General features: G+C 37.7%; 1 protein-coding gene across 1 annotated transcript in view; it reads left to right on the top strand.

The window, feature by feature from the left end:
- Positions 1-201: 201 nt before the first annotated feature.
- Fam107b (family with sequence similarity 107 member B) overlaps positions 202-17,552 on the top strand; it is a 207,751-nt gene continuing 190,400 nt past the window's right edge. The window contains exon 1 of the mRNA XM_026410254.2: positions 202-615. Within this exon, the coding sequence (XP_026266039.1) occupies positions 202-615 (414 nt within the window). The remainder of the gene's footprint in view (positions 616-17,552) is intronic.

Raw genomic sequence — 17,552 nt, 5'->3', positions numbered from 1 at the left:
AATCACCTAGGATGGACGGTTTGGAAGAGGGGCTGGTGGCTGAGTGACTCCCAGGGAGGGTGGCCTTGCCATTTCCTCAATTTCTCTTTAGGGGCAATTACTAGTGAGTCCTTCTTTTCGCTCAGAAAAATAGCTACTATAAGGAAGCCTCTGGAAAATTTCCTTTTCTCCTTTGAACTGTGCAATGTTTCACCGCAGGTCATGTCCACGTGGAGGGCCAGGCTCACCAAGGAACTGAAATCTCCGTCGGGAAGGATGCACCCGTTTACCTGCTCAGCTCTGCTGGCTTGTTTTGGGAATTCAAGGGAGAATGCTCCCTTTGATCAGTCCAGCGCGGCAGATACCCATTCCACCATCTATGTCCAGCCCATGGCCAAAGCGGGCAGACGCCCAAGCCACCCAAGAGAGGAAGAGCGAGCTCCAGAGAAAAGGCGAGATTCGGGTACCCGCACAGAGCGCAATGGCAGTGCCACTCGGAATTCAAGCAAACGGACCACTGTTCGGCCTGCTGCAACCCCTGAGGGTTTGTCGGGGTCCCCGGATGACGAACCAGACTGCAAAGCAGGTACTTTGCAGGCTTCCATCCCCAGGCCATCAATTATTGACACGCCAAAGGTGAGTGTTTCCAATTCTGTTACAGATGGGATGATGTCCGGGGAGAGTTCTGAGCTTAGGGAATGCTACAGCAAACTGTTTAAACTCGCTGTTAAGAGGCAGAACCCAACTCTTAACTAGCAGGTGCAAGTGTGTAAAGTCTTTTAAATTCTCAGAAAACTTGGAAAGAGGCAATGATAATAAATGCTGAAGCTTTAGCAATGGCCAAAGTTGATCTTTAATTAACTAGCTGTAGTGCCTTAGAGCCAACAGTGTCTTGACAAAAGATCAGGAATGAAACAACCTGGGAAACTATTTTTTTTTTGTGTGTGTGTGTGTGTGTTTGTTTTAAAAACTGGCCTGTAAATCTATTTATGTGGAAATCCACAATATGAAAAATTTTGCTGTAGGATTTAAGAAATTGCCTCTAGTGCTCAAAATAAATCATATGACATCAAAGCATTTGGGGAAAATTTGGAAATGGCAAATACTGTGTACAGATTGGTACAGAAAGGAATTGGCTCATAAAACTATTCACAATTATGGATGTTTCTATGATCATTTTCTGAGATTTAAAGATAGGAGGAGGAAGTTATTTGAAAAAATGGTGCTGTTGCAATTAAGAAGTAGCATCTTGATTTATTATCTATTTTATTTCAAAGTTCTTGGTAAGGCAAGGTGTCTTGGAGAGACAGTGTAAAGAAAGGGTTTCCTAAAAGGTGTTTTCCAAAGCTCTCCTTTGAGGGTCTTTTTTCTTTTTCTTTCTTTCTTTCTTCTCCTCCTCCTCCTCCTCCTCCTCCTCCTCCTCCTCCTCCTCCTCCTCCTTCTTCTTCTTCTTCTTCTTCTTCTTCTTCTCCTTTTTCATTTCCTGGTCAAGTAACTTAGAACCACACTTTAAAAATTGAAAACTCTTTGGGGGATCATTACTAAGATATTCTGGTTTTAAAAATATTTTTTCCTATGTATTTAAGAAATCCTTTTTCTTGTGTGACTACTGACTTGAATCTAAAGAATTTCTTTAGCAATGAAACTGCCTAACAGTAAATGTGGGGTTAAAACATAATTCAAAAACTAGTTTCATTTGACACTTTTCAAGTTTATGTTAAATGATTGTCTGCATCCTTTTATTCTGAAACCAGGCAGAGAGTTTTACCAAATCTTGTGTTATAGCAGTAACTATGATTTATTTTTAGCTCTACTAAATCAAAATCTAAAACTAACCATGACAACCAAAACACTTGTTCAATTTCCAATGCATACTCACATCCAGATTAAGGTATTTTGGGTGGTAGTTAGTTGAGTACACATCATGACCAAATCTATTTGTTCAAGTTCAAGGAACTAGTGATGTACTATTTTAATGAGACTTTCTGTTGGGTAGGGTATCCAGTAACTCAGCACCCACCCTATATTGCTGAGTATGGCAGCAAGAACAAGGATCAATTTGATTTTATCTTCCTGTTTTAGTGGTTTATATGACTTGTGGTAAGCATGTGTATTCAAACAGAACCAATAAAACACAGTGAGGGCTGTGCCATCCATCCTAGGGATGCAATGACCCTAAGCATTCTATTTATCAATCCCAAAGAGAGAACTTGGATGACTCAATGGAGAGGTTTTAGATATTTTATTTCTTATTCACTCCTTGGTGGCAGTGGAGGGCTGTGCCATGTCTACAGGCAGAGGGAATGTATGGGATAGATGGATGCCCACTGTACAACTGGATTTCCTCATATGTTTTATGAGTACATTCCTTTACTTTACAACCAGAGTCACTCTGTGTAGATCCTCTCCCAAGGACTGGAGATAAGGAAAGTGGCCTACTCTCCCTCCCCATTTCCCACATTCTTTTAGAGACCTTTCCCATTTCACAGTCTTTTAGAGTCCTTCTTTCCTCGCTGCAAGCTTGATTGGTGTTTAACCCAGTGAGGGGCAGTAACATGAATATTTATTGTTCAGTTTGTAGGAGCAAAACCATGGGTAGACGACAGATGTCAGGCAGGCCTTGCAATAGAACCAGACCAAGTACAAGACTAAATATGGGTCACAAAAAGAGGCAATGCATAAGAGAGTTCAAAGGAGGGCTGGAGGCTCAGCAAAGTTACTCTGGAAGGAAGACTGGTCTAGAAGGAGGCATCAGATTTTTTTCAGGGCAGAGATGAAGGAAGAACATTGCAGTGAAGGAAATCATATGACCAAGACTATGGATGTAGAGGAAATGTAGCATAGGAACAGGATGTTTGATAGGCTAAAGATGAAGCCACATATTGGAGAGATACCTGGAAAGGTAGATTAGGGTCGAGCAATAGTGGGATGCCTTGAATGCTGTGGTGAGAATTTAAGTTAGTGGCAGTAGGAAGCTTTAAGAATTTTGAACCAGAGAATTTAATGCGTGGGATTTCATTCTGGGGATACAAATAGAACCATGTAGGATAGATTCTAGTTAGGAAGTCTGGAGCTGAGGGGCCATTGCAAAAACCCAAATCTTGGAATAATCATAAGGACTAGTAGGAACAAGAGGTGGAAGTGGCCAAGAGGACGGGACCCTATGGGGTAGCAAGTATAGTGGATGACTCTGTGGAGGGAAGGGAGACCAGGGTGGTAGCAATAAAAAGACAACACTATAAAATTAAGAGGGCATTCCATGGGTAAGGCAAGTGGACATCTATTCTAGTTCAGATGTCAAGAAGTCACCCATATCGAGCACTTGCCAGTTTGCCAGCCATCTGCTGAGTGCTCTGCATGGAATCTCTCATCTAGTCCTACTTCCACTGAGGTGTATATCTTATGATTCCCATTGTGCAGAGGAAGATACTGACACCTTCTCAAGCCCACAGAGGGAGGAAGTGACTTAGATAGGGTTGGGGTCCAGTTCTATTTGATTCCAAAGTCCATCTTTTGAATATAATGTGTTTCCACTACTGTTTAACTATGTGGTGTTTGAGGATATTCATACATGATCTCACTTGATATGCAAGCAGATTTAATTCCATATAGATGTGTATGCATATATATGTGTTGTATTTTTATAAGCATTTGTTTCTTATTAATTTGCTCAACCTTTTTCTATCAGTTTTGTGGTGACCAATACTATGGAAAGGGATAACTTTACATTTGTACTCTGCTGGTGACAAAACTTTCTTGACGACAATGTGGGAGATTGCTTTGAGATCATCTGATGTAAAGTAGCACAGGACTTCCCAGACTTTTCTTTACCTACTAACTTTGGGGTGGCATGTTTTTCTTCAGAAGATGATGGATAGACTGCTTTTATTGTAATCTTGTCTAGTGGCAAAAAATATTTCCCCTTTGGATGCTTTGAACCTCTTCACTTAAACTGCCTAAGAAATGGCTAATAAATGGCTACAGGTCCCCCAGTCTGTCTTTAGTTACCTGGTGTTCAGGTAGGAAGACAGTTCATTAAATCTGAGACAACATCTGGTTTGAGAGGAAAAGCCCAAAGTAATAAAACCAAGTAAACTAAGTAAAAATGAAAGGTTTATGTCTTGTGTAAATGTAAATAGGTATATGTGTCCATATCTGTAAAGTGTTATAAATTAGTCGTCTTTTCCCTATTCTGGGCCTGAAGTCAAGATGATAACAAGTCTAGAATTGGAATCTGTCTTATAATTACTGATACCTTTGAATTATCGTTTTTTTCCATTCTTGGTGATCTTATAATTGAAGCATCTCATAATTGGTAGAATTAATTGTAGGGTCAATGAAATACAACAAGTACTGCTGTTTAGAAAAATAAACAGCAATTTTTACTATATTCTTCCTCTATGTGAGGATAGCACTAGCCCTAGGAAAGTACAGATGACTGGGATGTGGTCCCTAGCGGGAGAATCCGATGTGCAGTACAATGAAAATACAAGAAAGCTTATGGATCAGCTCTTCACAAGCACAGGAAGGAGCTCTTAAGTCAGACTCTGGAAGACAGCGGGAATGGGGGGGCGGGGGGGAGCTGGATTATTTGGAGGAGAAGGTTTGGAACCTTATTCTCTTAAAATTACCCATCAGACCCAACACTGTTCTTTTCCTACTCGGATGGGGAGAAAGGTACAGTTCACACACTGAGCAACTAAGGGCTTCAGAGAAGTTTGGTAGTTTGAGAAAGTCTGTAACAGTTGTAAGTTTTTTTTTTTTAATTTTATTGGTGCCTTATAGTTATACACAGTAGTGGGATTCATTGGGCCATATTCATACAATTCTAAGTTTTTAATCTAGTTCTTATTCCAACTGAGAGTAGCCAGCCTGACATAGGAAGAGAGAATAATTATAGTGAGGAAAATATTCCTTGGTGTATTTTAACAAAAAGTGCATTGCAGCAGAGTATGGTGGCTCATGCTTGTAATCCTAGCGGTTTAGGAGGCTAAGGCAGGAGGATTTTGAGTTCAAGGCCAACCTCAGCAATGTAGTGAAACCAACTTTTCAAGACCCTGTTTCAAAATAAAAAAATAGAAAAGGGCTGGGGTTGTAGCTCAGTGGTAGAGCAGCCTGGGTTCAATCCCCGGTACTTAAAAAAAAGTAGTTAAAACCATATAAAAATGAAGGGAAAGCCGGGTGCGTTAGCACATGCCTGTAGTCCTAGCAGCTTGGGAGGATGAGGCAGGAGGAACATGAGTTCAGAGTCAGCCTCAGCAACTTAATTAGGCTCTAAGCAACTCAGTGAGACCCTGTCTTTAAATAAAATATAAAAGAGGGCTGGGGATGTGGCTCATTAGTTGAGTGCCCCTGACTTCAATCCCTCATACAAAAAAAAAAAAAAAAAAAAGAAGAAGAAAAAACCAAGCAGAAGGCAAAAGGTAAAAAGGGCCCATCTTGGAGTTGACAACTCTATTGAATTCTGGATTAGGTAGGTTTTACAATGAAACAAGAGAACTGGTAACCAGGCCATCCCTGGCACTCATATAGCAGGCTGTGTTAAGGTCTGTAAACAAGCCAAAATGGATGAAGATTCATGGTCTCAGGTGATCTTCAGGTTCTGAGTCTCATTATTGATGTCTAACAAAGACTCATCTGTCAGTCACCTTTCTCTAAGAGATAGTCTCTTGATAGCCAAGCTTACAAGAGTCTGGTGTGTAAATCAGAATGCCCATTTAGTTGTAAGCTTTAAGAAGTAACTGGCAAATTTAGATCCATTGAGCCATGTATTCTCTGCAGTAGAAAACTACATATAAGAGAAATGTTAAAGACAGTAGAATAAGTCTAACATAGTTTTCCTATGTACACATGAAATTATGTAAGTGAATCCCACCATCATGCCCACCCACAAGAATAGGGGCCTGATTAGAGTAAGATATATCTTATGCTTGTATCAAATGGATTATGTTGTCATGTATAACTAAGAAGAACATTTTAAAAAATTGTTTGAAAACATGGACTCAGAGGAAGGCAAGGTATCTATTTTTTTGTGTGTGTGATAAAATATACATAGCATAAAATTTATCATTTTAACTGTTTAGTTGTATAGTTCTGTGGTTTTAATCACATGCCCATTATTATGCAGCTGTTTCCACCGGTCCATCTCCTGAACTTTTGCATCTTCTTTAACTAAAACTCTATATTCATTGAACGATAACTGCACTTCCTCCTCTATAATCCCCTGGCAACACCATTCTACTTTCTGGCCCTGTGAATTTGACTACTGTAGACCTCACACAAGCTTGGCAATGCTGTTTTTTTCCATTTTTGTCTGTCTTATTTCACTTTGCATAATGTCCTTGTTCATCTGTGCAGCATGGATCACTTCTACCTTTTTGCAGTTGGGGATAATGCTGCTGTAAACATGGATGTACAAATTCTTTTCAAGATCCTGATGTCAGTTCTTTTGGGTTTGTACCTAGAAGTGAGATTGTGGGATCATTTGGTGATCCTATGTTTGATTTTTTGAGGAGCTGACATAAGTTCCTAGAGTGGCTACAACATTTCCTCCAGTGATGGTTCCATTTCCCCCAGTGATGGTTCCAATTCCTCCACATCCACGCCTGCATTTGTTGTTTTCTGGGGTTTGCTTGTTTTTTTGATAATAGCCATCCTAATGGGTATGAAGCGCTGTCTCACTGTGGTTTTAATTTGCATTTTCCTCATGACTAGTGATGTTTAACATCCTTTTTAAATTTTGGGGGGCTACTGGAGTTCCAACTCAGGGCCTCATGCCCTAACATTGACTTATACCCCAGCCCAATATTGAACATCTTTTTTTTTTTAATTATGTGCACTCTCTCATTCTCTATTTATTTTTATTGGGTGCTGAGGATTGAATCCAGTGCCTCACACATTTTAGGTAAGCACTCTACCACTGAACCACAACACCCAACCCTGTTGAACACATGTGTGCTTATTGGTCATTTGTGTATCTTCTTTGGGGAATTATCTATTTATGACCTGCCTCCTCCCCCTACTCCTTTTTTGGAACTGGAGATTTAGCCCAGTGGCACTTAACCACTGAGCCATGTCCCCATTCATTTTTGTGTTTTATTTTTTTGAGGCAGTGTCTCACTAAGTTGCTTAAGGCCTCACTAAGTTGCTGAGGCTGGCCTTGGATTTGTAATCCTCCTGCCTCAGCCTCCCAAGTTGCTGGGATTACAGGTGTGCACCATCATGCCAAGTTTCTTTTTTCCAATTAAAAAAAAAATAGTACTTATGTGTGCTGAGGATCAAACCCAGTGCCTCATGGTGAGCACTTTGTCACTGAGTCATAATCCCAGCCCCACTTTTTACATTTTTTAAAAATCAAATTGCTTCCTCTTGTTGAGTTGTAATTCTTTATGTATTCTGGATTTTAATCCTTTGTCCAGTATCTGATTTGCAAATATTTTCTCTCTGTTGATGAAAAAATTTTTTAAAAAATTTGGTTGGCATCCAATTTCTATTTTTTTCTTTTGTGACCTTTGATTTTGGTGTTATGTTCAAGCAGTGATTGATTAGCAGTGAAGATTTTGTCTTATGTTGATTCATGTGAGCTCTTACATTTGAGTCTTTGATCCATTTTGAGTTAATGTTTGTATAGTTAAGGGACCAACTACACTCTTTGATGTGTAGATATTCAATATTCCAGCACCATTTGTTGAAAACCTCTCTTCAATGGTTTTGGCACCATTGTTGAAAACCATCTGACAGCGTATGTGAGGTTTATTTTAGGTTCTGTATTTTTCCCTTGCCTTGTCTGTCTTTTTGCCAGTGCCACAAGGTTTTGATTACTGTAGTTTGTAGTAAGTTTTGAAATATGGAAGAATGAGACCTTTAACTTTGTTGTTCTGTTTCATGATTACTTTGATTATTTGGAGTCTCTTGAGATTCTAGATGATTTTTTTTAAGGAGAAATCAAGAGAGAGAGAGAGAGAGAGAGAGAGAGAGAGAGAGAGAGAGAGAGAGAGAGAATCTTTTTTGTAGATGGACACAACACAATGCCTTTTTATTTATTTATTTATTTATTTATTTTTATGTGGTAATGAGAATCGAACCCGGGTCCCGCCCATACTATGTGAGCGCTCTACCACTGAGCCACAATCCTAGCTCGAGATACTATATGAATTTAAGGATAGATTTTTTTTTGGATATTTTAGTATGCAAAATGCACCATTGGGATTTTGATAGGGATTACACCGAGTATTTCGGTAGCTTTACATAATACTGGCATCTTAATAATATTAAGTCTTCTAATCTGTGAGCATGGATATCTTTTCCTATATTTGTGCCTTTAATTTCTTTTAGCAATACTTTGTAATTTTCAGTGTCTGCATCTTTTGTTTCTATATTAAGCTTATTTCCAAGTATTTTTTCTTTTTGATGCCATTGAAAATAAAATTGTTTTCTTAATTTACTTTTTGGATTATTCATTGTTATTGCATAGAAATAAAATCAATTTTTGTTCATGTATTCTATCCCAAATTTTGTTGATATCATTTACTCTATTTTGTGTGTTTTTGATGTGTGTATAATCTTTAGGGTTTTGTATATAAGATTGTACCATCTACAAACAGAACTATTTTCTTTCTTTCTTTTCAGTTTGAATGTTCTTTATTTCATTTATTGCCTGATTATGGTGGTTGAAATTCTCGAATTGTGTTAAATAGAAGTAGTACAAGTGAGCATTCTTGTCTTGTTCAAGATCTTAGAGTAAAATCTTTTAGTCTTTCATGCTGAATATAATGCTAGCTGTAGGTTTAAAATATGTGGACTTCATTGTTAGGTATTCCTTATATTCCTAATTTGTTAATTATTTTAATGATAAAAATGTGTTGAATTTTGTTAATTTTTTCCTACATTAATTAAGATGATAATGCCTGTTTTCTTTCTTTGTTCTGTTAAAATGTTGTATTACATTGATTGATTTTTCTATGTTGAACCATCCTTGGATTCCAAGAACAAATTGAGCTTGATCATATTATGATCTTTTTAATATGTTATAGAATTCTGTCTTATAGTATTTTACAGAGAAATTTCATACTCATAAAGAATATTGGTCTGTAGTTTTATTTTCTTATGAGACTTTGACTTTGATATCAGGGTAATGTTGGCTTCAGAGAATAAATAAGGAAGTGTTTCCTATTTTAAATTCTTTGGAACAGTTTGATATGAATTGGTGGTAATTCTTTATGCTTGGTAGAATTCCTCAGCAAAGCCAAGAGTTTTCTTTGTTGAGATGTGGGTACTGATCCCACCTTCTTACTATTTATAAGACCATTCACATTTTGTATGTCTTCCTGATTCATTCTTTTTTAAAAAATATTTTTAGTTGTTGATGTACCTTAATTTTTTATTTACTTATATGTGGTGCTGAGGATCGAACCCAGTGCCTCACACATGCTAGGCAAGTGCTCTGACATTGAACAACAACCCCAGCCCCTGACTCAGTCTTGGGTAAAGAAAAGCTACTTTTACAGCTTCAGTGAACCATGATAATTGCATCTGCAATTACCATTTATTTAGTACCGTTAATAAACAAGGTATAGTGTTAAGTGCTTTACCTGGATTAGTTCATTCCACCCTCCTAATACACTTATAAATTTAGTTTCTGATAATACCCTCCTATGCTCAAAGATCTCCAGTGGCATCCTATTCCCCTCAGAGGAAAAGCCAGATTCTCACAGTGGCTTCTGAGTTTTTATAAGATTCTCTTTTTACCTGAATGAACTCATCTCCTAATGTTCTTCCTGATGGGAAAACTAGACTAAGTGAGGTAAAGTGTCTGATCCATTTCCACTCTAATAACAACCCTTCCAGCAGCCCGAGAACCTCAAGTCAACAACTCAGAACATGATTTCCTTGGGTGATACAAAACTGAGGCTGTAAATAACTAGGTAACTCCTTATATTTCTCTTCTTGTCTAGGCTTCAAGCCCATCCTTTCTCTTCTTTTGGCACTGTCTTTGCCAACAGCTGGGATCATTCAATTATTCAAGTTTCAGTTTTTTTTGGTTAGAATCAGATTATAGCCATGGTCTCCTGAGGCTGAATCAAGACCATGTTAATTGGAATTTGGTGATTAAAAGTCTCCTGGGGTATCTATTAATAGAACAAGTCTTGGAGACAGTCACCTCTAAAGGTAACTGATCTCATTCAACATAGTGATTTTTATTTTTAGTATCTTAAAACTGCATGAAGTCAAGACTTGGGGGTGCCATCTGTAGAAGGCAGTGCTATTTAGAAGTATGTTTCAAACTCATGTGTGATCATCTGTAGCTCCTGATTGGACCTGAATTCTGCATCCCCTTACATAATGGCACTTTTGAGGGCAACTTTGCTGGGCTGCATATCCATTTTCTGGTACAAATCAATCCTTTTGCATTTTTTTTTAAATCACTCCTTCCTTTTCCTATGGCTCTGAAAAGAAGTGAAGCTGTCGGTTGAATAGATGGTTTGATAGAAACTCTTCAAAAATAGAAAGCAACTGATAGATCCTCTATCTAGTTCCTTTCTTTGCTCTGGAGTGAAACCAATATTTTCCCCTTCCTCCCCAACAAGGAGGATATTTTAATGACCCGGTGAGAATCCCATACCATTCCATTTAAGACTTGCTCATTTCTTATGTCTGGTTTCCACTTTCAAAAGATGTTGAAACATAATGGCATGATAATGCATCATATACTTGTATACTCAGTTGGGAATTCCAATCCAGATATTAAATTGCATCCCAACTGGAAAATAGAGAGATGGATTCTTGTCTTTCCTGGAAATGAAATGAAATTAATGGCTCTTATAAAATCATGAACACTTATAACATTATTCAACTTTGACTGTTGGAAACTATCCATAAAAGACTGCAGAGGAGGGCAAAAATGCAAAAATTTCAGACAATTTAGAACCAAAAGGCATGTATGTTCCAAATTGAGCAATAGTAAATGAGTGCCTAATGTAATCAAAATTTGAAGCACCATTTTCAAGTGAGGTTACCACCGTATTTATAATTATTTATAATTCAGATAAAATGGTAAATTCTCTCTATGCAGAGATTGAATGTTGGAGAACAGAGGTACAAAAGAAAGAGGTTGGGCTGTTTTTGAGCAGCACCTATGTACAACTTACCAGAGAGAATCTAGCAACCTGCCTGTGACCTACTTGTACCTTTGCCCTCAATTTTTGCAAGTAATGAGTGAAAGAGTAGGGTTTATTTTGTTCATGGGGAATGGCCTTGAGTGTCTAGCCAAGAAGGTTCCAAAAAGACCCATTTCCCCAAAATACCTGCATCTTTCTATTTAATTGGAATTTAAGTTTTTTTTTTTGAGTATCTAATCTGTATTCATGCTTTAGTTTTTAAAAAGCTGATTCCTCTATTCTACTTGCTGGGTATGCTGGAAATGTTAAAATTTCTTATGCTTCAGGAATCACAGGGGTAGTTGAATGAATGTGCTGTATCAATCATGGGAAATTAGAGAGTTTTTTTTCCAGGCAAAGACGTGGCTAATCTGATCTGAAGAGTGAGTTTTCCACTCACTGTTCCTCCTTTCCAAAGAAAATATAACTCATGGAGTTAACACTTTTTCCAACATGAGGTTTACACACTTGATTTTGTAATTCTGTACCAGAGGAGGCAAGAGTTTGGAAATTTGTGGCAATTAGAGGAAGGAGAACCCTCCACCAGGGGCATTGAGCCCCCTAGAAGAGGAGTTTATAGTCTTGTTTTGAAAATTGGTTTGTGTGTATACTACATTCAGTTAAGTGAAGAATGACAACTCTGGCAACTGTGAGAACTAAATACATAGGCATGATTTGATTATCCCTTGTAAAGGAATAATGTCCCCCCAAATGGCCGCCTGCCTGGAAAGAGTCATGCTATGGTCATTAAAGCATCAAATCTCAACAACAAAGGGCAGTAGATGTATCTCATGCAATTTATGATTGTAATGAGTACACTGAAATTTACAAGTCATAAACTGACTTTAAAATAAATGTAAAGGTTTTGATTTTGATTGGAAACAATGCATAGTCAAATATTTTATATGTATACCTGTAATCAGAGTTGATTTAAGGTTATGCCTTTTGTTAAATTACTCATACTGATCTGTGGTCTGGCATACTAATTCAAGGGGCAAAGAAAGGAGGCAGCAGATCTGGGGAGCTGCTGGCACTAGTTGGTGACCGTGCTCCTGATGTGGATAGTGGGCCTGAGAAAATCATGTAGTTATCCCTTGCTATCCATGGGTGATAGCTTCTAGCCCCCCCATGGATACCAAAACCCACAAAGCTCAAATTCTTTATATATAACATGGGTTAATATTTGCATATAACCTATGCAATCCCCCTGTATGCTTTCCATCATCTCTATGTGATTTATAACACCTAATATAAAGAATAAGCTCTATAAATAGTTGTTGACTGTACTGTTTAGGGAATAAGGACAAGAAATTTACGTGTTCAGAACAATTTTTTCTGAATATTTTTGATCCACAGTTGGTTGATTCACAAATGTGAAACCTGTAGACATGGGAGGACCAACTGTATACTGAGGCTAAATAACGAGTGGGAGTCTAAGGAAATTTAATAGGAACTAGTAATAAGTCCTCTTTTATCTGGGAATTGTTTTCCTTTTTGACTGAACTGGTTTCTGGGAGGACACATGAAGCAGAGATTGAGCAAGAAGCAGAGATTGAGCAAGAAGCAGAGATTGAGCAAGAAGACAAACTACACCTTTATACATAGTGAGGTGACAGGACTCACAGGTGGCTTTCATTCCCAGGTCTTTTCCAAGGACTCTAGAAGGATGGATATATATATATATATATATATATATATATATATATATATATATATATATATATATATATATGGTGTAGATGGACATAATATATTTATTTAATTAATTAATTTTTATGTGGTGCTGAGTATTGAACCCAGTGCTCACACATGCTAGGCAAGCACTCTACCCAGAAGGGCTTTCTTGAAGCATAGTCCTTTTGACTGAATTTTTGCCAGAGTACATCTGCCCTATGTGCATAATACTTGAGTTTCTGTAGGGAGAAGTAAGTTGGTTTAATGGTGTTGCAAATTGACATGAGTTATTTTGACCATTGAAAGCTGTCCTGTATGAAACATGATATGTCAAGAGCTTTGTAATGTTTTGAACAACCAATTAAAAAAAAAGAAAGCTGTCCTGTAAATATTGTGAGCCTCCAACAATTATAGGCATATGGGGGCTACATGTTTGCCCACTTTCGTTCCCTGGCGATATGTTGCAATAAAGAAAGTCTCACATGAATTCTGCCTCAAACACAAACATCTGTTGGTAAACAGGCACAAAAAGAGACATATTCCCTGGTTCTGCATACCGGAAGAAATTTCCAGCTATGTCTTTTTATAGTAGTACCTTGAATGAATAAAAATGAATAAAATGAATAACACACAGGAATACAATAACATTTTAATGGCAAAACCCAGCAAGGCTTCTGATCAAATATGCCAATGAGCCTTCTCTTACATGTGGGTCCAGGACCAAATGAAATGTGAATCCAGGATAATCTTGCTGTATTTCTGTACTTCATTTTGCAAAGGCAAAGATGCTGGTCAGTCATGTCCTTTAAATACCATCTCTTTCTCAAATGAAAAATTATTTCCCAAATCTCATTCTAATTTTGGAAACCCCTGGTTGAGATTTAGCTGGCCTCATTTGAAGCACTTGCTATGGCCACCCTGACGAAGTTCCTTCAAAGACTGCCTAACCTTTTGAGTAAAGGCTTCACAACTTGCTTTTGAGAGGGAATTCAAGGAAAATGACGCTCAAATTTGGGTTTTAGACTTTACAGGGTGAGAATGGGATGCTTGGCACTGACATAGCGATTCTGTGAGCATGAGAGAACGCAAGCCATACAGCAAGAAATCTGGGTCTTTGATGGTACAGAGTCAGGTCCAGTCCAACTGTCATTCAGGTATAGCTACTAAGGTTCACAGTAAAGAATTTAAAAATAACTAAAAAACTATTTTTAACAACCTTGATCCAAACCCTCCTAACCCTGGGAACTCTTCAGGTGATCTCAGAGCTGCACCTCATCGTTGTATCCTTCATCTTGCTTTAGCCACAAGAAACAGAAAAGCTTATGCCAGCTTAACATGCAGACACATTCTTTCACCAAACAGATTCCTAACACCAAGAAATGATAAATGTTTGAGAAGGTGGAGATGCTAATTACCCTGATACACTGCATACACATATTGAAATTACACACTGCTCTTCCTAAATATGTACAATTATTATCAATCAATTAAAAACAAAATTAAAAAACCCAAGCTCTTTACGGTTGATGGATTCAGTAGTCCAATGAGGCCATGGAGTATTTGGGTTCTTCTCATCTCTGCTTTGTCATCGCAACACAGGTTTCAGGCTGCATGTGGTGCCTCTGTGATTGTAAGATAGATACACCAGTGACATCGAGGTTGAGAAACATCTTCGCTTCTCCTCTTCTTATATTATTCCTGCTCATATTTTTCTGCTCTGTCCCCTTGTCTGTCACCCTTTTCTCACACCATTCCCAACTCTCAATTCCAGTTTGGCTCCCTCTCCTGGGCTTGACTGGCATTGGGCCTTTATTTCAATTAAAGCACTTATTAAATATTACTCAGATTTAAAAAAGAATGAAATCATGGCATTTGCCAGTAAATGGATAGAGTTGGAGAATATCAGGCTAAGTGAAATAAGCCAATCCCCAAAAACCAAAGCCCAAATGTTTTCTCTAATATGAGGATGCTAATTCACAACAAGGGTGGGTGGCACTAGAGAAGAATAGAGTTACCTTGGATTAGGTAGAGGGCAGTGGATGGAGGGTAGAGTAGGGTAGGGGATGTGGGGATAGGAAGGATAATAGATAGAATGAAACAGACATTATTACTTTATGTATATATGTGACTGCATGACCAATTTGATTCTATAACATGTACACTTAGAAAAATGAGAAATTATATCCCATCTATGTATGATATATCAAAGTTCATAAGTGCATTATACTCTCGTGTATAATTAATTAAAACAAATTAAAAAATTAAATTTGTATTTGTTTATATATTCCACTCTCCCATTGGACTGTGAGGAGCTTGAGGACAGGGACTGGGTGTTTTCTTCTTTTTATCTGTTACAATTAACAACTAGAGCAATGCCTGGCACATAGAAGGTACTTAATGATATTTTTAAATAAGTTAAAGGATGAATTCATAAAGTCAAAATTGGGGAGAAGTTGTGGTGTAGAGTCTTCATATATTTTTATCATTTAATCTTTGCTTAGTAATGTAAATATCTTTGTGATCCATTCATTTTTCTAGAAATTGATGGAAATGCTTTATGATCACATGGAGGGGGTGGGATCCAAGACAACTTGTTGCCTTGAAGAAGAATGATCTATGTATTACTCAGAACTGAGTCAAAAGACCCAGGAAACTTTATGTCCAGTGAACCTGGCCAAAGCAAATAGTTTCCTTTAGATTGTTCTGATAGCCCATTTCCTGGTCCCTCATTGAAAATTCTTGCATGGCAAATAAATACTCTTGATGCTTCAGTTTTTCTATTTGCAAAATGAGGACAATAGCATTTAGAATTCTAGTATTGTATTGAGAGAATGATTACTTATACAGCACTTTAAGGATAAGAGGAGAAAATACAGAATATTAGTTACACAAACAAAGAAACCTTTAAAGGAGGAACAGAAGGAGAGAAAAGGGTGCAAGCAGCTTATTATTCTGACTTCTATAGCAGGTGGAGAAACATATACATGATATTGATCACATTAATGACAGACCAAGCTGTCTTAAGGACATTACCAAGAATGATTTTACTTTTTTTCCCCCCTCACATTTTGGGTTTTACAATCTTTTGGGTTGATTGTTTTTTCTCATTGGCAGGGAACTTGATATCTAAAAGATGTTTTCAGTTAATCTGATAATTGTATATGAAATCATGTGATTGTATATGAAATATACAATCTTTCATTTAATGGGTTACTTTTTAAATTTAAGGGCAAAGTCCAAAGCTTATCTGTTATTATATCTTCCACAAGTTCTGCATCCATGATTCAACCAATGATCTTTGCTATGGAGTTAGACTCATGATGATTGATTGCATCTGCATTATTTATACAGCATTTTCTTTGTATTAGGTAATTAAGTAATAAGAAGATTTAAAGGACACAGGAAGATTGCATAGGTTAATATGCAAATACTATGCATTTTACATAACAGAGTCCAGCATTGCTGGATTTTGGAATCTGTGGGGTCCAGTCCCCCATGGATACTGAAGGAGACTGTCATGAGAAAAAAAGTAATTTGATTTAATGAGACACAGTTACAAATAAAGCATTCAGCACATTATTTCTTTTGTGCTTTCAGTAATTACTGTGAAGTCTAACTTGGAAATTTTTTAAAACCTGCATTCATTCCTTAGGTCAACGGACTTTGGTGGGGGCCTAATATATGCTTTGTTAGGTGCTAAGATGCTACAAAGAAGAAGGTTCTGGTTTTGCATTGGAGTTGCCTGCTGTTAGACAGCAGCCAGCAAATAAACAGCTGCAATAAAAGGTAATAAATACTGAAATGGCACTTAGCATTTATCTCATCTCTAAGGCTTGTGATGAAAAGCTTTTATACAATTATACACACTTTTTATCTTTCTCACTCTATGAAATTTCCATAAACTCTCACTCGGCCAGAGAACAGGGTCATATAATCACAATCTTAAAATTGCCCCATTTTCCTGTCTCATAACTCCCCATTTCCATGCTGACTTTGATTATTCTTGTCTCCTTTTCTCCTGACTCAGACTTAAGCATTAGCATTTCTGCTGTCACAGGGAGTCTGTCTCCAAGGATAATCTTTCTTGCTTTCTCTCATTCATTTATTTATTCATCTTTCCATTGTTGGGCTATAGGCTCTGCCAGTTCTGGAAAAACAAAACAAATAAGACGTATTTGCATCTCAGCAGGAGCTTGTAGTCTGGTGCTAGAAGTGTGGGAACTTGTGAAGCTGGGCAGTGAATCAGGGCCGGATGGATCTCAACACTGAGCAAGTTATCACCAAGCAAGATAGCTAAAGAAACCTGCTCCAACAGTAAGTGGCAGAGAACCTGAGTCTGACTGGCAGGGTCTGGAGAGATGCTCCTTATCTCACATAGTGAGAAGTCCAGAGGTCTGTCATCTTCTGGGTGGTTGAAAGTTGCCAAGGAATAGAATAGTGAAAAGATGCTGTACTTTGGTGGCTCTTGCAGGCTCAGGCAGACCCTGTCCCTGCTACAAGGTCATCTTGCTCCTCAAAGTATTTTTTTTCAATGAAATTTTTATTGAGAGGCGAAGGGAAATGAAATTGATAGAGTGTTAAAAGTGTATATGAACAGTGGCTTAAGAATAAAATTTGCTTGCTGACTCTGATCTGTTTTTTTTTTCATCTACCTGGGAACGCACATCCCCAAACCTGCAGCCCACCCCAGACTGTTAACTTCAGATAAAAGTTTTGTGTTCCTCAGTTCTTTGGGGACTGATC

The sequence above is a fragment of the Urocitellus parryii genome, chromosome 9, assembly GCF_045843805.1.
Source record: "Urocitellus parryii isolate mUroPar1 chromosome 9, mUroPar1.hap1, whole genome shotgun sequence".
Taxonomy (NCBI): Eukaryota; Metazoa; Chordata; class Mammalia; order Rodentia; family Sciuridae; genus Urocitellus; species Urocitellus parryii.
The sequence above is the reverse complement of the archived record's forward strand: the minus strand, read 5'-3'. Positions and strand labels throughout refer to the sequence as shown.